Source organism: Patagioenas fasciata, chromosome 3, assembly GCF_037038585.1.
Source record: "Patagioenas fasciata isolate bPatFas1 chromosome 3, bPatFas1.hap1, whole genome shotgun sequence".
NCBI classification, from domain to species: Eukaryota; Metazoa; Chordata; class Aves; order Columbiformes; family Columbidae; genus Patagioenas; species Patagioenas fasciata.
In genome coordinates this window covers 24766070-24790430 of record NC_092522.1, presented here as the reverse complement: position 1 = coordinate 24790430, position 24361 = coordinate 24766070, and the positions used below count along the sequence as shown (strand labels likewise).

Sequence of the window (24361 nt, the reverse complement as noted above, 5' to 3'; positions counted from 1 at the left end):
TTTAAAAGCTTTCTGCATTAGGCTGTCGTTCTCAGGAGAGTTTTGAAAAAAACCTTCGTTCGTAGCACCTCCCCGACATAACCCCTGCCAGCACAACGGGAGGACGGGGCTGGGACAGGCCCTCGAATGGGCTCTGCGGCCGCGCCACACTCAAGATGGCGGCGAGCCAGGCGCCGCGCTCAAGATGGCGCCTCTCCCCGCCCCCTTCCCCGCCCTCCCGGCGGTGACTTCCGGAGGGAGAGGGCGTCCGTCCCATGGTAACTGCGCCACGGTGGAGACGCCGTCGCCGCGGGGGCTGCTCGCTTCCTGCCGCCACCCGGGCCGCAACAACGGGCACCAGCCTCCGGGGTCCTGCCGCCGGCAGCCGCCAGGTACGCACCGCCGGGCGGGCCAGCGGCTTTCCCTGCCCGCCCTCCCTCGGTCGTGATGTGAGAGGAGCCCGCCGGGGCGGGCGGGCCCTGCGGGGCGGTCTCTCCGCGCCGCCGCCGCTGAGGTGTGCGGTCCCCGCGAGGGGAGGGCGGTACCGGCCGCGTCAGCCGCAGCCGGCTCCGGCGGGCAGCCGGCAGTGCGGCGCGGGCGGCGGCGGGGCCCGGCGGGGCGGCAGGCGGGCAGCCCTCCCGCTTCTCGTCCACCGGGACGGCTGCCCCTCCCGCCTCCAGCCCCTCAGGGCCCCGCGCCCCGGCTCCGTGCGGGAGGCGGCTTCCCCCCAGACGCGCTTTGGGGAGGCGACGGTGGCTCCGTGCTCCGCTGGCGGCTGTAGCGGGGGAAGTGACTCCCTGGGCGGGCGGGAGTGCCTCAGGTACCCGCACCCCCGGGTACCGACGTCTCCTCAGCGGGGGCGGGAGAGCTCCCGTTGGGCGGGGGTCTGCACCCCTCAGCCCCTGGGCAGCCAGCCGTGCCCTTGCGTGTCTTCTGAGCCTTGTTTTAAAACGTTATGTAAAAATGAATTAATTTTTTAAGTTTGCTTATGAGTTTTTGTATTCATTTTAGTGGGACCCAGGACTTTTTTGTTGTTTCTTTTTTTTTTTTTTTTTAAAAAAGGTGTTTAGGCACCTAACTTTGTTCATTCATTGTGGACTGAAATACAATCAGCCTTTCGTATGCGTTTCATCTTTTGTTCAGACATACGCTGCTTGCAGGCGCCTAGTTTGTTAGGAGCACAGGGTGGGAGAACCAAGGCTGTACAGGCAGGGGACTCATATGACACCCTTTGTCTTGGGAAACTGAGGTGCGATAGCTCCTGACTTCTGTGTGCACAGCCGGTGTTCTGCTGAGCTGCTAAAGCATTGCTCCCAGTGGTGGTGGCGGCAAACGCTGGAGGTGCGTTGGAGAGACCATTAAGGTGGAGGTCCGTCCAGAGGTGTGCATTGAATGAATAGCGCACAAACCTCTTCACCTTCTGGATCCAGTGTGAGTAGCTAGTGATCATGTTGTCAGTGATGGCATCAACAGATTTTTGCAACTAGCTATTGTTGTACCCCGCCTACCGAATGGGTTACCTCCTGCCTGGAGGACAGCTCATCTCACCTTTTGGTAGAGGAGGAGAGAATATTAAAAGTTAAATTAAAAACACTTCTGTGAGGAAGGCAATAGGACACCTTGTCTGTTTTCTCAGCCTCTGGATAAGTTTGAAAAAACATGATTTTTCAGGATAGTTGATGGTTCATGTTATATATCAGCAAATGAGAACCAGCCCAGTTCAGGAGAGGGATGAAGAGCTGTGGTTACTCAAGGTGTGTCTGTAGCATGTGTATTTTAAATGAACAAAAACTGTCTGATCAGAATTGCAAGTAGCTTGTTATAGGAAAACTGGCTTAGACAAGCCTGTAAAATAGTAACAAACACTTAGGGTAAGGAGTCCAAATTGTCAGTGGGCTTATAAATGTGCTCAGCTTTAAAAGTTTCGACTGGTGGAATTGCAGAGGAATAAAGATGTATGAAAGCAGTTGGAACAGACAGGGACTGGGAAGAAGATGGATTTCTTAACTGGACAAAGGGGTAGGAGCCTGAAGTGAAATACCCATCTTTGGAATGGGGAAATGTGCATTAGGAAAATATAAATACTTAAAACATCAGCATTTATAGGCTTTTGTGGCAAATTCTTAAGTTTGTCATTGCGAAGCTGTTGACTGTAACAAATAATGCATATAGACACTCACAGTATGTTATAGTGTTTATAACATTCACAACTTATATTTATTTTACATATATTTAGATTTTACTCTGAATGTAAAATGAATTACTGTGCTTCTTTAGTTTTCCAGTAGTTCCCAGAGACTACAACTAGTTAGTGGGATGCCAGTGTGCTGATTGCTGACCGTACAAGTGAACTGAGATACAAATTACAGAGGCAAACTAACATCCAGAGGCTTTTTTGCTTAAGTAATTATCTCTAAATGTTAAGCTTAAAGTAACAAAGCACATTAGCCTCTGGCACTAATATTCTGTTTAGAAATAGAATGGTTGAACTACACCGTGATTGTAGTGTAAAATATTTTAAAAGTCATTAAATAGAAAGGAAAATAAAATTCTGCAGAAAGATTTTTTTTTCCTCCTTTACAGCAAAGTGAGTAATATCCTGTAGTAATATAATAACTTTGTTTGAGGACACAGTTACTTTGATATTAGAAGCTTAAATGCGTACGTCACCTAAAAGCAGACGGATGTTGAAATTGGGACCTGAGGTCCCACCACTATAGTGGTGCAAAACATGGGAGACTATATTAAGTTTTGAGACTTTGTAGCATAACTCAGGAGGGTTTGGTGGTTGTGGATTTTTTTTTGTTTATTTGTTTGTTTTCTTCCTCCTTTGGGGATGTAGGGAACAAAATGCAAGGGTTTGATTTTCCTTTTTTTTTAACCCGCTTTTGAACAGGGTCAAGGTTGTTTGCGAGTTGCATAATGCAATAAATAAAGCTGCAGCGGTGACCGACTTCACTGACCTGGGAGAGAGTGCTGTTGGTGGCTGGGCTTCCCTGCATACAGATCAACACCTTTGCCTTGGTTTGATTGCCTTCTCTTGCCCAGAGATGTGTGAGGCACGACTGCAGGATGAAACTTGTTCTTTTTTTTTTTTTTTAAAGCAGGCAGGCTTACAACATTGCTGAAAAAGTGGGGTTTTTCCCTTCAAGTGATTCTTTTTTTTCCCCCACTCCTTTCCAAATCTGCTACCATTGCAGATTCCCAACTGTGGGAGAATGCAATGTGAAGGTATTTTGGGCTGATCAGAGAATTACTGTAGCAGGAACAAAAGACACTGATGGGGGAGAGTGGTCCCAAGGGGCCTTAAGAAGAAAGAGATGGAATTCAGATTAGTAGACTCCAAAAAAATCTTGCTGTAGAAGAGGTGAAAAATAAGACCATAAAAGAACAAAGGTGAAAAGAACATGTGAAAACACTTAGCTCTCATAATGTTACCCTTTCCCATGAGGAAGCTTTTCAAATGGCTTTCATAGTAATGTTTCTCATATGTTGACCATAGATTTGAGCAGCAAGTTGTACTTTCCCTCTAAGCCTTTAACAGAGATGATTGATTTATTAGCTTTGATAGAAGTTTAGAATTACTTTTGAACTTTGAAATATGTAATAAGCACCTCAGATAATTAGGAAGTTTACAACTGTCTCTCTTTAAGGTGATCAATGGCATTAATTTGGATTGATAATCATGGCTATTTTCTTGTTCAATGACCATATGGTATTTCTGAGTTTAGTGTGACTTCCTGTGAGCAATTTTTACAAAGTCAGCTGGGCTTTGGTGTGAAGTGCAGCAAAAATTAAATGCTATGAGAAGGTGTAAAAATGTTCTTATATTTAAAAAAGGAGTTGATTTTCTGGCTTAAGAAAGCAGGTTGCTTTCACTTGGGTGCAAGAGTGGATTTTAGCCTCTAAATCATATGTGCAGTGAGACCATAATGCTAAAATGGTAAAAATTTGTAACTACTACTTGTTTGGCACTGAAGTTTTTAAATACAAATAATTACTAACAGATCAATGTTTTGTGATAGACAAAATACTTGCTAAGGCTTAGTAGAAATGAGACCCCTGTTACAGTCACTTACTTTTTTAAGGGGATCTCTTCTTGAGGTGTAATACACTAATGCTGTTGTTGCATGTGTCATGACACTAATAGAACAGCCACACGAAATTTCCGTCTGAATTCTGATTTTTGAGGCTTGCAGTAGTCAAAGTGGGAGTTTTATCTCTCACGTAATTTTTGGAACACCAAATCCAACAAGTCGAGAGCTTTTGAGAAACATTCTGGGTGTCAAGGAGCACAGTCCAGCTGAGTTGGTGAAAGCAAGAATAACAGAGGATTCTTTAGTTGGGGAGCCCTGAGCTGTGCATGAAGCAATTTTATAAAAGTGAAAGGTGTGGTTGTTGTGGTCTGTTTTTTTGTATGTGTGTTTTGTGGTTTGGGTTTTTTTTGTTTGTTTTGTTTTGTTTTTTTTTTAAGCTGACCTTTACTCCCTGCTTGTTAATAGCAGTTTAAATTGCTCCACAGGAGATTCTCCAGCATGCAATATTAACGGAAATAAATCTGACTGGGAGAGTTGTGGGGAAGGAGAACTGATATCAGATGGTGAACTGGGAAGGAAAAGGTCTAAAAGTGGAAGCAATCAGGCCAGGTGAATGGGGCAAAGAAAACCAAGGAAAATGGTGTTGGGAAGCGGAGTGGGGTGAAACCAGGGATCACAGAAGACTAAAGGTTGGTCATAGTGATGTAGGGCAGCATAGACCTCACAAGAATGAAGTTTTCTGGGGAGAGAAGGCGGCATTGAGGAGAGACAGAGGAAGGAACTGGTTAGTATAGAGGCAGGAAAATGCCACTTGAAATCAATGCTAGCTATTTCCAAAAGGTGTGACAGGCACAAGAAGAAGAATCAGTGACTGTAAGGTCATTGTCTCTGACTGTGTGGGTGGAGGTGAGAATAAGGGCATGTGGAGCTTTGCCCTTGCGAGTGGAAACCTGAGTGCTGAGGTGAGGGACTTGTAGTATGGGGACAGCTTAAGGCATGTGGCTCAAAATGAGAGGAGCTGTACAGATACCCGCAAGAGGGATGTGGTGGAGTGCCATGCTGTCCTTGGTGGTGCACAGCTTGGAGTAGTGGTCACAGTGTGCTCAGTTTACAGACCCATAGACTGGTTGGGGTTGGAAGGGACCTCTGCAGATCATCTAGTCCAACCCATCTGCTAAAGCAGGTTCACCCAGAGCAGATCACACAGGAATGTGTCCAGGTGGGTTTTGAATGTCTCCAGAGAAGGAGACTCCACAACCTCTCTGGGCAGCCTATTCCAGGGCTCTGGCACCATGAGGGTAGAGAAGTTTCTCCTCATATTCAGATGGAACCTCCTTTGCTTCAGTCTGTGCCCGTTGCCTCTCATTCTGTCGTTGGGCACCACTAAAAGGAGTCTGGTCCCGTCCTCTTGACACCCACCCTTGAGGTATTTATAAACATTGATGAGATCCCCCCTCAGCCTTCTCTTCTCTGGGAAAACTGTGAGTGAAACAAGCTTTCTGCCCTCCCTTTTCCTCCTTTCCTTCCTTCTTATTCCTCCCCTCCATCTTTATGGTAGAGGTTATAGCTTTCTTTTTGGTTTGCTGTTATAGTCACCCTATGACTGAAGATAATGTTAATTTTCTGTATTCAGATCTCTGAAGGAAGGTCTTGCGGTGTATCTTCATGTACAAGTGTTGTTGTTGTAGAAACAGGCGAATGCAGCATGATGAAGCCATTCTTGTGCCATCTATAGTACAACAAAACTCTTGTGCTGTGTAGCATAAATTAATAAAAATGACTAAGCCATAACTATTAGCAGATGGATACTGTCTAAAGATATGTATAGTCTCTTCTTGTGAATGAATTTGACATGCAGATAAAATGCGAAGGAGATAGCTCTGGCTTTAATAGGAAGAAATGTTTCCTTCCTCATCCTAAAACACTCACATTCTTGGGTGAAGTGTGCATGCTTGGCAATAGTGCTTCCTTGTGCAGGGCAATAGCATTTAGAAATTAAACTATCGTTATTCCTGGATTGTCAGGAATCTCTGCCCTCCCCCCCTCCCCAAGCTTTAATTCTTTATCTTCTGTCTTTATGTAACCAAGGTTGGTCAAGGGCTGTAAACAGCCTTGGTTTAGACTTCCTGGTATTTCTCTATGCCATTGCCATCATGCATGTGATAAGATATGCTTGGTCAATCTCAAAGGCAATAAGCTTTATTACCACAGTTCATATTGCACTTGTGGCTTGTTTTTTCAAAAGGATTGCCTTTGCTGTTTTCCTGAGGGTTTCGAGAGAGTATTGATGAGCACTCTTTCAAATTTGAATGTTTAAGTACAGCAGCATCATCTTCCTGGCGAGTTATGCCTGTCTGAGTAATGAGTATTCTTTAAAAATGTTTTAGACATAAAATGACTAACTTAAGAAATCGGTTTTTTCAATGCGCATCTCTCTATGGCTTCTTTACCAACGTCATATTTGTGTGCGTAACATAAAAATTTTTCTCTGTCTTAGCTTAAGGAAGAGGCACTTGCCACCGATAGATGTTCAAACTGCCATTTGTGAAGTGCTTGGCTGTGATTAAATATTTATAGACAGGATGGAGCATCAGTAGGGAGATTTGAGAAGACACATTTTGTAAACACAAAATCCATTCTACCTGGAATGTGGGTGGAATGATACAGCTCAGATTACACTTGTGCTTCGGGGTAGAGCTGGAATTAAAGCTGGGGTTTTTGAGGTGATGTGTGTTGTCTTTTTTTGTTGTTGTTGATTGGTTGTGGCATCGGTTTTGTGTGTGTGTGTGCGAGTCTTCCTCTGTGGTCTTCTGAGTTTTGCACTTTCCTATTAATTGTAAGACACAGTGGGTGCTTGATACCTGTAGACATAGAGTTGAGATGATTCTTGACTTGATATGAACTTAAAAGACTTTGGAATTTTCTCCCCATTCTGTTTGCTGAAAGCAGGTGCTATGCTCAGCAATATAGCAGATAGGATCCGTTTCTAAAGGCAAAAAAATTTAATATTGAAACACCCTTGTTGGGCAGCAGTTCTCAAAGTTACCTAAAAACTGGGTGATGTGGAGATATCTCTGTGTGGGAGGAAGGAAGAGGGGGATTTTGAGAACTAAGTAATTAAAGATTGCTGCAGTTACAATGCTTTGGGCTTAGAAAATTATGGAGTACTGTGCCACATAGTTTGAATATGCAAGTTAAAATATTTTCTTTGATACGTATGCTGTCCAAAATAATTATATAAAGCCAAAGGGAATTTTTGGCTATTGGAATAAACTTTACCCTTGTCTTAAACATATGTTCTCACTTACTGTTGATAGCTTCTTTAATGCCATAAAAAATTACAGCAGGTATCGCAAGAATTCAGTAACTTAATCTTAACCCTTTGAAGTTAAATGATGTGAAATGTATGTCATGCTGATAGCTTTATAAAAGCATAATGGAATTAAGACCAAAGTTTTTATTAAAACTAAAAGTAAGATCATGAACATGGTTTAGAACTCCCTTCTGTGACAGTCAAGTCTAAGATCCTGAATAGTCCTAGAAATTTTGTGGGCCTGAGTTAGTCATCATGGATTTTCTTTACTGGTGAAATTTAGAAAATGAAAAACCAATACTTGTGTCAAGGGTTTTGGAGTATATTTGTAAATGTGTCATTGTGTAATAATGTTTATACATTAAGACAGCTGAAGAAAGTGGTGGTATGCATGTCTGTGAACTGTAACTGGCTTTTTAATGTGTAAAAACTTAAACAGTTTATTGATATAACAGTTGTCTCTGCTTAATCTGCTGTCAAGCAAAGTCAGTTTAAAATCCGCTGTGAACTCATTCCTTTGGCAATTTGTTCTCTGTTAAAAAATGGTAGAGATGGCATTAGTGGGAAAACAATTACTTGCTTTGTAAGTAGTGCTGTTGAGTTATGACTAAGTATATTGATTTGCCTGGCCAACACGAACTCCAGACAGATTATAACTTTTTTTTCCATGGCCTTTCCACAAGAGAGTCACGTGGCTGTTTGTTAATGCCTTGGATATGATTGAGATCTACAAACCAAACTGCTTTCTGAGGAAATTGAGAGGTTTTAAATTTTTTTTAAAAATAGATTTTGATCACTGATGTGTGATGATAGATGGACTGGGGCAGGGGGAGAGAGAGAGCTTATCCCTCCCTTCTTAGATTTAAAAAATCTGTTACTTTGCGAAGCTCTAACTTTTTCATGGCTTTCCCAATAACATCTACAATAAAGAGGTTTTTGGCTTTCAGAAATGTATGAATTTCTAGTCTTCTTTTACTATATAGGCAGGAGAAACTACCATCTGTTTGTGCCAGACACTTTTTTGTTTCTTAAATTGGCGTCTTTTCCTGTAAGCCCCAAAGGGATTTGAATACACTGTTCAGAGTTCCTTGCTGCATTTGGAACTTACACTGCTGAATTGGTAAAATGCACAAACTGAAGCTGAAATAATTGGTTTGTGAGACATTGAAGCTTCTTTCTACTTTTGAGGTCCAGCAGTGATTAACAGAGCTCACTCTTGCCTACCCTGCTTTTCAGTGTTGCCTTCTCTGTTTCAGGGGAGGGTCTGGTGGTCACTGCTTTTTGTGTCAGAGGTTCCAAGGTAAAATGTAGTAAAGAGGTAATAGTGGATCTGAATGGTATCCCAAAACGATTATACTACTTCGTTCTTCAAGGCTTAACACCAGCTCTTTTGTCCATGTTGTTAACAGGATGTTCTATGGTATCTTGTTTGCCTTTACTAGAAACTTGCTTTCGTATTTCTGTTATTAATTTTCTTCATTGTATTACAGCTCTAAGCAGAATGACTGAGGCTGAGTAGAAAACAGAAATAGAGTTAGCAAAAAGATTGAACAATGTAGATATTTTGGTAGTTCTTAGTGAGATGTAGTTATCTATTATGTGTGAGCTGCTTCTGGGTAGTTTTCCATAATTTACTATTTAGTGTAATAAAACATGGGCAAAACCAAGCACATGTGGTTATTGCATGCAGGTGGGGCTGATGGGAACTGATGGCAGCAATTTTGTTGTGCTACTTAAATTTTTCTTTCTCATCATTATCTTCTTTCAGTGAACTTAGACTTGTATAGACTAGCTTCCTGAGAGTCTGTCTATAATTAACAATATCGTTTCAGTCATGGATGTGGCTGCTGTGTTCAGCAGCTGTGCTCTTACTGTGGGTAGTGTTGTAGGTTGGGGTGACAGCACTTGTTGGGAAATGTGAATTGGAACTTCCCACTACAGCATGCAAGCCCAGTAATGAGGTATTGCTTTCTGCCTATGGCTTCATGGCATAAGACTATTCCATTTGCCAGGCTAGCAGGAAAGTACGGGCTGATGTTAACTTTCTGGTTAGCAAGTTGTATGAGCTCCTCATGTGGTCAGATGTGAGACTTCATTTAGCACTAATGAGGTATTTCGTGATCAGTTAGATTGCTTCCATCTGTAATGTAAGCCTTTGTTTTCCCAGTTAACCAAATTGGACTATTGATAACTTGAATGTGAGATGCTGCTGGGTGTTCATTAAATTAGGATGCAGATAACTAATAAAAAAGTTCCAAGAAATCAATTGCTCACAACCACTTTGGAAAAGATATGGATTAACCTGTTTTCAGGAAAATATTTAGAATTTCTGGTTTCATACTTTAATGAAAGTCCTGTAAATTTGGTGAAGAGCACATTAGCTGTGAGTTCTGATGCTGAAACTAAGCTATGTTAAACAGTTTTGGAAAAAAGTTTAAAAGGTAAATATAGTTACATAATAGAAATGCATGACATAAAGGCATAATACTGTACAACAAGCTGTTTACATTAGTGTGTTTGTGTCTCTATGGAGGTTTTTTTACAGGGCTCTTCTGTATCTGTTCAGGCATGCTTAGTACTAAGGGCATCCTCTTATGCATACTACAATTAAGATAGTGTACTTCTAGAACAGTTTATATGGTGATAAGAAGAATAAGGGGTTGGCCTGCTACTGAGTAGAGAAATGTAACATGATGCTGAGAAAGCTCTATTTATTAGTGCACTGGTTGCTTCAGATTTATTTTTATCGCAGGATAAGCTGCGTATATACCTGACCCCAGAAAAAGAAGAATAGGAACTTTCTTTGATAAGGAAAATAATGAAGAACACTTATAAAATTGCTAATTTGAAAATCAGGTGAACTTCAAACAAGGTTATTTTGCTTCACCTGGTTTCTGGTCTCAGAACCATTATCAGTTTGCATGTTGACAGATAAAGCTCTTTAAAGAGAGGGAGAAGCCCAGCTGGTACTTGTATCTGAGAGGGGCAGGTAGAAAAGAACCACTAGAGAACTGGAGACCACTTGTGAAAACATTACAACAAATGTAAACTGTTTTCTAAGCTCTTCAAGGGAATAGTACAAAGGTGTTAAATAAACATAAATGGATTTGCTCAAAATTCGCAAACAGTCAAATCTCCTTTCATGAAACTGTATCCAGTCTTGCTTGGGGGGGAACAAATATGTTCTTAGTTTAATCAGCTATTCTGGTTATTTTGTCCATATGAAAAGCGAGGAAATGTTTCTCTTAATACCGTAAAGTTCGTGAAAAACCTTAAATAGTTTCATAGATCACTGTCAGACCAGAGGATGTCTAGACTGAATGGTGTCTGCAGGGTTCTGTCACTAATTTCAACTTAAGTGAAACATTAAGGCTATGCAATATTAGCAGCAGATGGTACCAAGCCAGGAATTGCAGCAAGTGTGTTTGAAAAGGTGGTCAGAATTATTTGAAGCAAGTGGAGAAGCAGTCTGGGGAAGAATATGCTTTTTAGATAAGGACAAGACTCAAGATCCTTCATTTACTGGTCGTCTCTTTGCAGATAGACAATAGGGAATTAGAATGAGTTTTGTGTAAAGGATATGGGAATATTGCAGTTAAACTGGATGTGATTCTACACTGATGTTGCAAACAAGTCAGATGTACTGTGTTGCATAAGGAGGATAACTTCATCTGAATCATGTCACAGTCCTCATTCTAGGATTAGATATTTCCCATCAGAAAAACTAGAGTATTTTGAGAGAGTATAGAGGAAAGTAAAGAGAACAAAGTATTGAAAATGTAATTATTTTATCCACAGAAAGATTTAGAACTGTTTTACTTAAAGAAGAATACAGAGAGAAGGAAGCGTTGGTTTCAGGTGAGGTATAAACAAGGAGAGCATTTTTCACTCTAGCCACTCGGATGAGAAAACCACTGTTAATGTGCTTAACTCCAACAAAGATGGTGTAAATGAACACTGGGAAAAAAATTGTGAACCACTGAAACAGATTGCTTGGGAAGACTGTGGTATTTCCATTTTTAGAGTGCCTTGCAAGGCAAAGATTAGCTATGTCTAGACCATGCTTTTTTCTTGCAGCCGAGAGAATATATGTTAGTTGCTTTATTGAGCTATATTGCAACTATTATTTTGTAGTATTAGAAAATCCTAGAAGGACTTCTAGAAAGCAGGGACATACCAACTTAAAAGGTATCTAAGTGGTTAATAGCATTGGACCCATGTTAATAATTTTCTCATTTTGTGCTAGTGGGTCTTACTATCAAAATCACACATCTGTATTCCCTCATTTCTACTCCCTGCTCTTCAAAGAAAAGTAATATTGCATTGGTGGAGAGGGGGGAAATACTTTTACAAATAATCTGGCTCATTTCCATTTTGTGTCTGTAAATATCTTCCAATTGATACGCTAAGTGTATGTGGGTGGCTGCAAACTTCCAGAATCATCTTTCTTCCCCAGCTTTGTATAAAATTCCTTTGGGGACAAGGAAGAAATGGGACTCTTCAAACCCCATGGTAAGTGTAATATCAGATTTTGAGATTTCACACTGCTTTGCTCATTAGTCTGAGTTACAATTAAGATATAAAATAACATTCCCTCATTAGTGGATACCAGCCTTTATCTTGCATGCCCTTTTTCCTAAAACTGGCAATTAAAATGCATGAATAAGAGGCAGTATACTCTGGTAGCAGGAACTTGGGCCTGGGAGACAGAACTGTCAGCATCTTAATCTTAGCTATGATGTTGAATTACGGTTTGCTGAAGGGCATGTTTAATTCTTGGCCCTATTTTCTATGCACAGAACAGGATTAATTTTTGTCTGTAGCTACAGAGATTTACACACTTGGACAAGTATCTCTTTCTGCATTTAAAGTTAGTATGTAGACCCAAGGTTTTCATTTGTGGATTCTTGCGTTGCATTTGACTTCTTCTGTTGTAGTATCTTCAAGAAAACCATTTAAACTTCTGGCAGGTTAAAAATACCTATCACAGTAGATCTTCAGTAGTCGTATATGGAAAATGCAGCCTCTTGTTTTCTTCCTTTGTTTTTTTCTTCCCCGCTTCTGTTGAAGATAACTCCTTTCTCAAATGTGTAGTGTAGTTGTTTGGCTCCATTCATGATTTATGAGGGTTAAGAAAACTTGCAGAATTTAAATTTTATTGGAATCCCAGTTCTGTCTACTACCTAGCTTTTCTAAGTGTGGAGGCTGCATCAGTATAAACTGATTTGACTTTTGTTATAGCAACACAACTCTCCTATGGATTTAAGTTCCTTAAAAGCCTGTGGGCCATGCTAGTATGACTTCATTTTAGTTTGACAAACCAGCAGTGTTGGAGAGAGAGAGGGTGTGTGGGGTCTTCAGGGCAGTGAAATATCCTTTTTAAAATTTGTGGCATCAGTCTGAAATCCCTGTGGGCTTCTTTCTGCAGGTGCAGGTTTTGAGCTAGGCTTCCACTGACGTTTACATTTAAATTTATTATTACAGTGTCACCATACGGGGTTTGTAGTTCCTTCAGTGGATTCTTTGTGAAAGACCTGACATCATTTTTTTAAAAGGTTATGTTGAATTCTAGTTTCCACAGCACAAGTTGCCATGGATATGTCAGGTTCTTAATGTTTGTTTGCAGGGGGATGAGGTAGAGAAGGTTCACGCTGGCTATTTTCAAATGAATGTTCTGCATCCAAATGATGCTGTTCTTGTTGGGAGTTAACTGGCAAGTGGATATAAATTCTGCTGTCTACTTTTAAACTGGATTAAGTTCATTTTGGAATGATTCAATGCAGAGATGTTCACGTGTGTATATTCACTTTGCGCTAGTTTGTCGGTTGTTCAGGTTGCTTTTTTCCTTTGCAGTAAAATAAGCCTGCTGTTTTTGTGTGCCCTGCAGTTCTTTGGAGTCCTGTTAATCACCATTCAAGTACATAGACAATGTACATGCATTATCACAGTGTCCAGGAACTGAAGAATGCCACATTGCCACTGGAAAACATGCTGTATTTCCTGCATCTTCATGAAGCAAGGCAAGGTCCTAGACTTCCCGTGATCTGGGAAAAGGCACTAAGAGCTGGCATAACAAGGAAATTTAACACATTTATGTTTGTGATCTATGTAAGTAGGCTCTCCTGAGCATTTCCTCTATGCATGCAGGAGTTTTAAGGTTTATGTAACCCCTCAAATCTTGATTCGGAAATATGGACTGCTGACTTTGAAGCCCATGCAAACTGCTTGCACAGCACACCAGCCTAGAAAGAGCACACAGTTAAAACAGAAGTCAGACATTGACTTGCTCCTTTCCCAGGTCACCCTGGGAGGGGCATGGACAGGTATGTTTGAAAGGTGAAGAAAATGAACCCTATCTTTCTTGTAATGAAGATACAAGTAAATACTGCTTGTATCTTATTCCATGCTGTGCAGTTCTTAAGGACAAGGCAAACAACTGCTGCAAGATGCGTTGTTAGTGGTTTTTTTAATCAAAGAAGCCAAAAATCAAGAAGTGGGTAGTGGAAAAGAGTAAAAATGTGGATATCCTCATGTGGAAAGTGAGAGATGAGTAAGTAAGGAAAAAAACTTACTAAAGCAGCAGCTCTGTAAAAGATAAATGACCACTTTTGATGGGGCAAAGGGAAACAATTAGCAGCAGTTTTCTTGGTAAAACTGAGTCTTGTGTACATGCCAAGCTAAAACTTCTGGAACTCCACAGCTGCAGTGGCTCTGTTCCCTTCCACTTCATAATCAAAGGCAGGTTTCTTGAGCAGGGGAGAAACCTGAGCCTGATATTCTGTCTGAAGATCTTCTATCTGTGTGGCACAGTGCTGTGCACCAATCGCTTCCCATACTAGCTCTGCTGTCAACCTTATTTTAAAACGTTGTCACACGTAAAGCTCATTAGAGGTATTTTGACAGAAGTGTGATAGTGTTATACCTTGTGTGTTCCACAAACCTGAAATGTCTCTGCAAAGGAGTGTCTTGTGTATTTTAAAATGTATAAATAAAATACTCCGAGTGTGCTAATTTTAGTGCAGTACATCTGAGATGAGTTTCCAAACTGAGGTAAAATAACAAGATGTTGTATGGGTTTGGTATCCATAGCAATAGCCAGAGAAGTGTCTTTGTGAACTGACAGGTACAGAGGTAGACATGTCATAAACTGTACCTGGTTAATAGAAGGGCTCTTTCATTGCTATTATAGATGTAGTGCAAAATAGCTCGAGTGATTCATGCAAGATAAATACCACTTAGCAGTCACCACCATTAAACATCTTAAATGCCTTCATTTTCCGTTTAGGGCCTGAAGTGCATGTTCTGTACTTTCTGCACCTGTTTGGAGATAGTTTATTTGCATCTTTCCTTATAGCCAAACAGTCATGAGTGTGTCTCAGGGAGGGAACCTTTATCTTGCAGAACAATGAGGCAAGTTATGGTCTGGTTTTCTTTGACACAAGTTCAACTTCTTTGGGAAGAAAGTGGACAGGGATGTGAAGACACTAGTTACCACGTGTCTAAGATTAGATGAAGTTGTGAGAATAGTCACTGGAATCACTGACAAACAGATTTCTGGCTGTGGGTTTTGAGGCCTGATAAGATACTGCTGATAAGGTATCCTTTGCTGGCTCTGTTGCAGCCCATATAACACAAATTCTGCAAGATATTATTCATCCCCAAGCACTGTCATGTTATGCCTTTTGCAGTTTATGCTTATTGTATTATGTTAGGTGTTGTCTTAACAATACCGAACCGCCTTTTTGCTGTTCATCACCAGTGACCAAACACTCTTGGGTTAGTCTTTTTTTATGGCAGTTCAACCCTGCATTTCAGGTAGACTTCTTGGTAAAAGTCACCTTGTATTTTTTTTCTAATAATCCCATACGTCTGTTTTCCATACTTGGAAATTATGCTGTAGACAGAAAAGCCACTTGGGCTAGTGACAGAGAAAGAAAACCTGAAGTGCTAAATACATCTGCTGAATTATGTCATTTTCCATCACTCCTCTTGGCCTGACCCCACAGCCAGCTTCCAAAGCTGACGCTACCAGCTCTCAAGATCCTAAATATTCATGGAGCAACCTCTATTAAATGTTTTCAGTTTAACTCTTAATGCCTCAGATGCAATGCCAGGGGAAAAAACAAGAGATACTAACTCGGAATGCTGTTCTCTTATTCTAAAAGGGGTGACTGCTCCTGTGTGTATGTCAGTGGGAAGGAAGCTAAGCAGCCACTTTGTTCTTAAGCTATACTTGTCTCCGTATCACTGTTCTGGAACAACTCATGTGATATGAGGTACATTTCAAACTAGATAACCGAGTAGATGAGGCATTAAAGTGAGAATGTTCAATCTATGGAAAGTGTTAGGTTCTGCTTCACTGGGGAAGACTTAATACTTATCCACTTTTCTCTTGTGGTGTGTTCACATAAAAGATTCCTGATCCCGTGTGAAGAATTGAAGCTTGTTCAATGAGCCATAAAAATCGGTCTTAATATTCTGAATTTGAGACATCTTTAGCGTTGTTTCTCCACAATCCGCTGGTGTTGTGATTATTTTCATATGAGAGAGGAATTAATGTATGTTACCGATTAGTTGATTCACTTTTGAGAAATTTGTCCCAAACAAAGGTTACATTTAAAATTTAAAATTCCCCATGTGTGCAGATGGGACATAGGACTCTTCTAAGAGCACATAATTTGTGCTTCTATGCTGCTTTGTGCAAACAGTACTTGGTAGTGGGAATTTTTCTGACTTTGTTGTTGCAGAGGTTTGTTATTCTTGATCTCTAGGGGTATTGCTTGTTTGATCCACATGTACTTTATTAATCTTCTGTGCTGAATGCCTGAGATAAATTAAGATAGGTATGCTCAACTTAATAAATGGAGACATTCTTGGTTCTATTTGAAATTTCAGAAGAGGACCTTTTTTCTGGCCAAGACTACATATGTGACTGTTCTGTAAGAATGCCAGGTTTTGAGAAAATTCATACTGAGAAATGGTATTTTTATAGTTTGTTTCTTGAAGGGTGTGGTTGAATTCATACTGCTCAGTCTTTCTTCTCTTATAGTTATTTCTGTTATACGGATAAACATTTTATCTTGATTCTCTCTTAAAGTGGTGAAGAGCAAGTGTGTGCATTTATTATACGAAGGAAAGAGGAATAAGAGATCATTCTTACCATACTTTTAAATTCACATTTGAATAGCTGAAATACTTAATCATGTTGTCCGGTAGCTTTTAGAGACAGTTTAGCTGAAACTTTGAGAAAGAATTCTTTGCTTCTGGTGCTCTTGATGTGATGTCCATCATCTGTAAACCTCAAAGTTGTGATCAAGGCAGAAACCTGAGGCCTTGGATGCTTTTTGTTTTGTGAGATTTTGGGGTTTTTTTCTGAAACATAAAGGTAGTAGTTTAAAGTATCCCAAAATATCCCTTTTTCCTTTATTATTCCTTTCTCCTCCTTTTGGGACTAACAAAAAAACATTTACCAGCTATTTAGTACTGGAGTTCTATCCTCTAATTTCTGTAAAAGGAACCTCTTGAATATAATGTATGAAATTAATTGAATCACTGTAAAGCATGTAATGTTTTTGTGAATCTCTGAAATAAGTGTATAAAAAGGTACTCTTTTCAATGTCTTGATGTGCTGGAAAGGAGGACTTCACACAGGGAGAGTTCTACATACTTTTGAAAGCACGGCAGGAATGTCAGTGTTGATAAGTAACCTTTGCACTTGGATATTAGAAAACCTACTTCCTGGGTGATCAGTGATCTATAACCTTTAATTTCTTGGTATATAGCAGTGTTTAAATATCTTAGGGAATAAACAATTTCTTTTTAAATGACTGAATCTCAACCTTTCTTTATGGAGATGGAATTTGTGCTTGGTATCGGCTCTCAAGCAGGTTTTTTAAGGGCAATGAAGCTGGTGAGGAGCCTGGAGCACAAGTCTGATGAGGAGTGGCTGAGGGAACTGGGGCTGTTCAGCCTGGAGAAAAGGAGGCTGAGGGGAGACCTTATCGCTGTCTGCAACTGCCTGAAAGGAGGTTGTAGCATGGAGGGGGTTGGGCTCTTTTCCCAGGTAACAAGTGATAGGATGAGAGGAAATGGCCTGAAGTTGCACCGTGGAAGGTTCAGATTGGATACTAGGAAGAATTCCTTCACAGAAAGGGTTGTCAAACATTGGAACAGGCTACCCAGGGCAGTGGTTGAGTTACCATCCCTGAAGGTGTTTAAAAGATGTGTAGATGAGGTTCTTAGGGACATGGTTTAGAGGTGGACTTGGCAGGGTTACATTAATGGTTGGACTTGATGGTCATAAAGGTCTTTTCCAACCAAAACTGTTCTAGGATTTGCTCTGTTTTATATGTTCCTGGCTAACAGCATGGATGGACGTGTTAGGGATAAGTACTGGGAAGTCTCTGCTAGGGATTTCTTAAGTATGTACAACTCTGGAAGTGCACAGATGGCTTGCTTGCTCTCTTGTCCTAGAAACAGTTGTTACACACAGACTCTGGCATTCTTGCAGACAAACTGTTAACTTTTCAGTTATAGTAATGGTCTTGAGTGCTGTGAAATGCAAATATATGTTATTAGAGTATTGTATGTATTGTAATGACTCGTATTTAGTAAAAGACTCTGGCTTGCTTCAGTCCTACATAGCTGTTGTTAAACTTTTATTTCTTTTCCCTGATATTTTAGACTTTTAAGCAGCTGTCATTAATCGTGCAGTTGAACCATTTGAATGCTAGCTGGAAACAGGTGGTGCATGCTTGAAATACCTCAAGACAGATGATGGTCAACATGTTGTCACTGAAAATGTAGGTATTTGTGTCTCCCTATGTTGATTTTGTTTTAGGAGAACTTTAATATTCTTTGCTGTGGAGAAGTATGTGCAAAGAGTTCTAAAATGAATTTAGGGGTAAAATATTACTGAAACACCAGTTCTTTATAGATCGCTAAGCCTGTACAAAACCAGCATAGAATTCACTGGCTTAATTGTAGAGCATATAGATTAAACCAGTAGCAGAATGTCATGACTCTTAGCTGAAAGACAGCTTTGTATGAAGCATTTCATTTAGGACTCTTCAGTTCCCACCCAGAATATTCCTATGTTTGCTGAATGTGGCATGTGTATTAACATAGAGATACACTTGCATAACACAGTGAAATCTTTTACAAGCAGATGCTTTGAGAAGGCTTAAGGTTCAGGCAGGCTCTGTTATTGTGCCCCTTGTTTGGATAGTAAAACCATCCAGTTTTCAATAGCTTATCCTGTAGCGTAGCATTAGTTTTGGATCTTAAATCTGTTTGCAAATTGGACCTTGTAAACTTGCATCTTAAAGTGCGTAGTTTTGGTTGCACTGTAATTGAAGGCTTTAGAGAAGAATCATCAAATTGAGGCAATTAATTTGACCTCCTTAATTAAATCTGTGGCTGAAACACTCTTATAATTAAATCTTTTTAAAGTATTATCCATACCTCTATACAATGTTGTACTGACTAATCTATTCAGTTGGGTAAATGAGGGTTGATTCAGACCTTTCTCTTAAGCAAAGTCCCTAGACCATTAAGCTAGCTAAAATAAATTTAGACATTTGGTTTTCATTAGTGTTGTAACTGAAACAAAAACATTTTAATGACTGATCCCAGAGTATTTTGAAGTTTGTGCAACTTCACTGGGAAGGCATTTAAACTGTAGTATCAGTTGCAAGTTGGCCATAGGCCAGTTTTTCAAAGTTGTTTCAGAGCAAGATGTTGGGTTTCTAGAGTGTTACGAAACAGGAAAACTTTGAGAGGGGAGAAACAGTGGAAGGTAGTTATGGTGAAATTTGCACTGGTGGAATGAAATTTTATGCTAGAAGGAGAGTGACATATTCATGCTGTACTACAGGGTGCTGCTTTATTACAGAGCTGTTTCAGTTATTTGAGATACAATTTTGAGCTTTATTACTTATATTAATAAAGAATCAACTACCCAAGGCATCAGTGGGCTTTTTGGATGGGTTTTCAGTATCTTAAACTCGCACAAAATGGGATTCTGCTTTTAAAGGAAAGAACTTGCAAGATCTGAATTTAAAAATACTTTTGGGGAAAATATTTGAGTTAGTCTTGGGAGAGGACGTAAATAAAATCGGATAAAAATTAGGATCTGGAGTTGGTCTCTGACAAATAAAACATTAATCCGTAGCTTTAAATCCATAACAGAAGCTGGTGACTGTTTAAGTGCTTTAAGATGATGATTTCCTATTCTGTATCATGCTGTAGTCACAAGAATGTCTCATGGAAAACCTGCTGAAGCTGTTCAAATGTTGTGGGTGATCAGGGGAGCCTCGGGGAGCCAGGGACTGGATATCCAGGGCTCCACTGTGTCCAAAGTGGATTCTTGTAGTTGCTGCTTGGTCTGGGTACACAAAGTGCCAATAGTGGTGTTCACCAGAGTAATCTTAGGTTTTGGTGTTTATATTCCTTCCCCCTGCCCTGTGGGTGATTTGTGATTAAGTAGCAATTAGAAAATGACCAGATTACTTCATTTGGTCTGTTAGAAATTGGTACTGATTTGAGCTAGGGCAAAGTAGCACTTTGGAGGGGAAGAAACCAAACCAACCAAACAAAACACACAAAAAACCACCACCACAACAAACAGAAAACAAACAAACAAAAAACCAAACCATGGACAAAAAAAAAAAAAAAAAACAAAACCCACTCACACGGAATTACTGAATTGTATGTCTGAACAGATAGTATTTCCGTGGGTTCACCTGTACATGGTAACTTTAGTGAGGCGATTTAGTTGCAATTGATGGCAACAAAGTGTTCCTACAGAAATCCAAGCAAGAAGTAGTGATCTGGGAGTGTCTGAGAGTCTGAGTAGCCTCTGAGAGTTTCATCGCAATTTTGCAATTGGTACATTTGTGCTTGATTTTATATACTCCCTTTTAGAAATAATGTTCTTATGTAGAACGTGTATAGCCAAGTTGAATTTTTTTTCTTAAATACTCTAGTAGTTTGAGTAGCAATGACATAGAGATGGCAGAGGACTGAGCATTAATGGTAGTGAGGAGGCTGAAAGTAGTAAAGTCCTCATTTGAACAAGGCCTGCCAGTGCTGGGTATGTATAGGAGGAATGATGCTCTTGCAAGTGTAGAGGAACAGAATAAGCAGAAGGAAAGAGAGTGCACCATTAACAAACTGGAGAAAAAGCAAGTTTAGGAAGAATGAAGTAAGTAAATGAGTTGTCTGGGGAGAAGTAGCAACAGAAAATAAGATCTGTCCTTGACAGACGGAGGCATTTAAAGAGTATAGAAATGGCTGTGTTGAGCTTGACTTGTAATCTGGCTGTTTACTGTGTCGCTGGGTGTGACTCTACAGCAGCTCTGGCATGTGGCAGGTCCACCTTTGGGTCAGCTTGGCGTACCAACCAGTGAAAAATACAGCCTAACATGGTGGGGAGGTTGTGGGAGAATGGTTTTCCATGGTCTTTGCCAATAGGAGCAGCTCAGTTCAGGGGCTGAAGAGCACCAGGGCTGGTGAGGCAGGGATGGGGCTGGAGTCTTATTGTAAGGAATCTTACCGCCTTAGAGAGGGTAAAGTTATTTGTTATTGGTTGAATAAGAGACATGAGAAGCTTAACACCTTAAACATCAGATTTTTATTTCTCTTCCAGTAGTCTTTCCATTGGCATTAATAGTACGAGCAGCTAAATGATCTTGTCAACCATAAAAATTTGCAGTGCATTAAATCTTACTGTGTTTCATGTTTAGCATCATGTGGCAGTGAATTCTGAAGGCTGATTGGTTGCAAAGATATCCGGGTGCCAAATTTAATTTTTTATTGAATGCTCTCTTGTCATGAGCAGACAACTTGCTTTACTTCTGTTGTATTTCTCTTCGCTCTGAGGCTCCAAGCGGGAGCAATATTCTTTCTAATGAGACTCCTGAGTGTGGAGCTCCAGAAAGAGCAACAACATCTGGTTGTAATAAGGCTTTCTCCTGCTTTGTGATTTCCACATGCCAGATTCTTAGTAGCTTCATCTAGCTGCATCCTGCTCATAGGATGTGAGGTGAGGGGAAGAAAATGAAGGTGCTGTAAGCAAACACGTGAAATGCAGGCAGCTGAGGGGGAGACAATATAAGGTGGGAATAGAAGATTTGAGTCTTATGAATGTGTCAGGTTTCTTAACTCTTTAAGACAACAAGGACAGAAATTCCCCATTCTGGCTAACTTCTCTGTGCAGTTATTGTTCATGTAGTTTTTAGTATCGTTCACTGCTTTTCTTTGCAAGGTAAATAATTTCTGTAACTTCAGTGTCTTTTGATATAGGTGGGTGTTTTTTGTGTTTTTTCTGTTGCCTTCTGGGAAAGTATTGTAGTCAGAATGACAGGACTGTTGTTTTACTAGGGAGAGATAGGATGGAGGTTAGATGGAAATTCTGTGTTTGGGAATCAGTTTCTTGATGCTGTCAGAGAAGCATAAAAGCAGGGGCTTAGAGGAAGATGCTGTAACACTGACAGGACCTTTCCTGTGAGAGAAGGTCCCAAGGAATCAATTGAGAACACCAGTGATGAGGTCTCAGGTAGCGTTTGCATTTAAGATGCATTTACTAGTACAGAACATGGAGTAAAACTTGTGAATAAAACTTGCATGTATGTGCTTTTCTGCTTCCCCTGTTCACATAAATCAGTTACCAACTGTAAAGGGACAGTGTCTGAAGAGCAGGCTAGAAATAATCACCTTTGTTTTCAAGCAAAATAATATAATAGCACCTACAGATGAGAGGTCTTTTTGCTCCCTGGTCTGACAGCGTATTGTGCCTGCCGACTCTTTCTGAGTAACAACTTTCATTTGGGACTCTCTTGCTCTTTGCATCCCAGTCCAGTGAAAGGCCAACAGGCAACAGACACCAATTAAAATACAAGAAAATCCATTTAAACAAAAGAAAAAAACCTTCTCTTACTGTGAGGATGACTGAATACTGGAACCAGTTGCCCAGAGAGACTGTCTGTACCCATCTGTGTTGATATGCTGTGTGTTCTTCATGCATGCCATGGCAGTTTTTATCGTTTAATTGCAAAGCAGCCCTATTATAGGGAACACAGTGACTGAAACTAACCACTTCTACAAATTTACAGTTCTTGGAAGCATGAGATGGTTTGATTGTAAGAGGTATAGTTCATTTGGAAATCAGAAAATTTGGCTATATGGTTGCAGAATTGATGTTGTAGAGATACTGCTTCTACCATACCTGAAACTTAACTTAAAAATATCTAATTGTCTCCAAATGTGAAACTTTGCTCAAACAGTGAAAAAAACAAAACAAAACAAAACACTTTCGTAGTTATGAACTTACAGCTCAACTTCTAGAGGAAATGTTCCCCATAGACATGTACCTCATGTGGCAATCATATACTTCTCTTCGAAGAGTCAGATATTTTTTTCAGTTTTGAAGACTGAGAAATCCATTATCTTGTGGATTGATTCAGCACAATCATTCGTAGATTGCAATCACAGAAATGTAAATACCTACAGTTGTGTATATATAGCAGTGTATAATATTGTAGCTAGTTTCTACAAGAGAAATGACTTAATGAGCAATAGAAAGCAGTAGTGCCTTTATAATCCATAAATAAGTATGCTTCAGTACCGTTGCTATTATAACTTGATAAATGTTGGAGAGAAGTGTGTAACTTCTGTACTGATTTACATGTAACTTACTACAAGTGCACACCTGTCTAAAAACATGCAAACCAAACTAACGAGTCTCTAAAATCCGCAAGAAAAGGGGCTTTTGGATCATCTTCTAGAGCAAGGAGCTTCTTTTCTTTTTCTTATTGAACATTCACTTTGAACGGTCCATTACTGCCATTGATGACATTAAATATTCCAGAAGCAAAATTTTAATGTGATTAACCCTAGACATTAAGCAGAGATTAAGTTAATTTTTTTTAAGCATTCTTGGTTCTTGGAAAGTAGAATAAATCAGCAGACTGTGAAACAAGAATCAGTCTGCCTTAGACTTTTAAGCTGGGAGTGGGAGTGCTGGAATGCCAGATTTCTGCCTCCACCCCAACTTTTCTGTTACTTTTCGAGACTTTGGACTGCACTTTCTCAAAGAAAGGTCATGAGTAGGAATATAGTCCTCTGCTGTTCGTTACTGCTCAAAGTCCTCTAGGAGGGGAGAGTGAGTGGAGTGATAAACTGCTTTCCCTCTTTCCATTACCTCATCCTTCTACCTCCTTGTTTTTTCAGTATAAGCCAGCATTGCAGACACTACTTTTTTTGGCCTACTCTTATAGTGACTTGATGGGCAAATAGCATGTTGTAATGCTGTAGTGCTGTAGTCTAGTTTTTGCTTGTGCTGTGCTGTAGAATGAAAGTACACACTTAATGTTGCTGCTTATCTAACAATTACGGGAGAAGGTGATATTTGTATTGTTGTTTGTTTGTTTTTTAAAAATTTCTCAAACCTGTATATTTCACAGATTGTTATGGGATGGAGTGGCATGACAAACCACCTTACTACTTGCATTTACTTTCTACCCCATCCAGCTTTGCTGCAGTCCATAAGAACATGTCCTGCCTGGGGAATGGAGCAGGGTTTCTCAAGTGCGTTTCAGCTTGGCCAGATATTTTGTGGCAACAGCTGCTTCCATCTGTGCACATGTGCAGGAGATGTTCAGCTGAACAGGCAACATGCTCTTTTCATTGTGGTATGCATGATGCTAGCATGTGTTCTCAGTTTGCAAATCTGCAGAATATGGGATATTTTTTCCTGAAACTCAGTGAACAAAATATGACTGAAAAAGAGGGCATGCATTTGTATTTTAAAAACAAACAAACAAAACCAAAAAGACACCCTGAATCTTGTGGTAAGTTGAAGTCATGACCTATTTGGTCATGTATCAAAACTACTTTCTGTTGTAAAAGACAGTTATATTATTTTTCTTTGTGTATTCTATCCTACAAATGAAATATTACCTTCTCTCTAGGTCTCCAGAGGAGGAGCCAGGGCTCTTGGCCTGTACTCCCTGTTCCGACAGAGCACTTAGTC

The 24361-nt window shown here is 40.1% G+C and overlaps 1 protein-coding gene across 2 annotated transcripts in view; it reads left to right on the top strand.

Annotated features, from left to right (window-relative positions):
- The first annotated feature begins 225 nt into the window (after nucleotides 1-225).
- DISP1 (dispatched RND transporter family member 1) overlaps nucleotides 226-24361 on the top strand; it is an 88908-nt gene continuing 64772 nt past the window's right edge. Inside the window, exon 1 of one of the 2 annotated variants that reach the window (XM_065835311.2) lies at nucleotides 226-371. Coding sequence is in view for 1 of the 2 variants with exons in the window: in XM_071805958.1 (XP_071662059.1) it covers nucleotides 13436-13437 (2 nt within the window). In the remaining variant the exon portion in view is untranslated. Of the gene's footprint in view, nucleotides 372-13226; nucleotides 13438-24361 lie in introns of those variants that run through there. The other variant, XM_071805958.1, reaches the window with a different exon arrangement.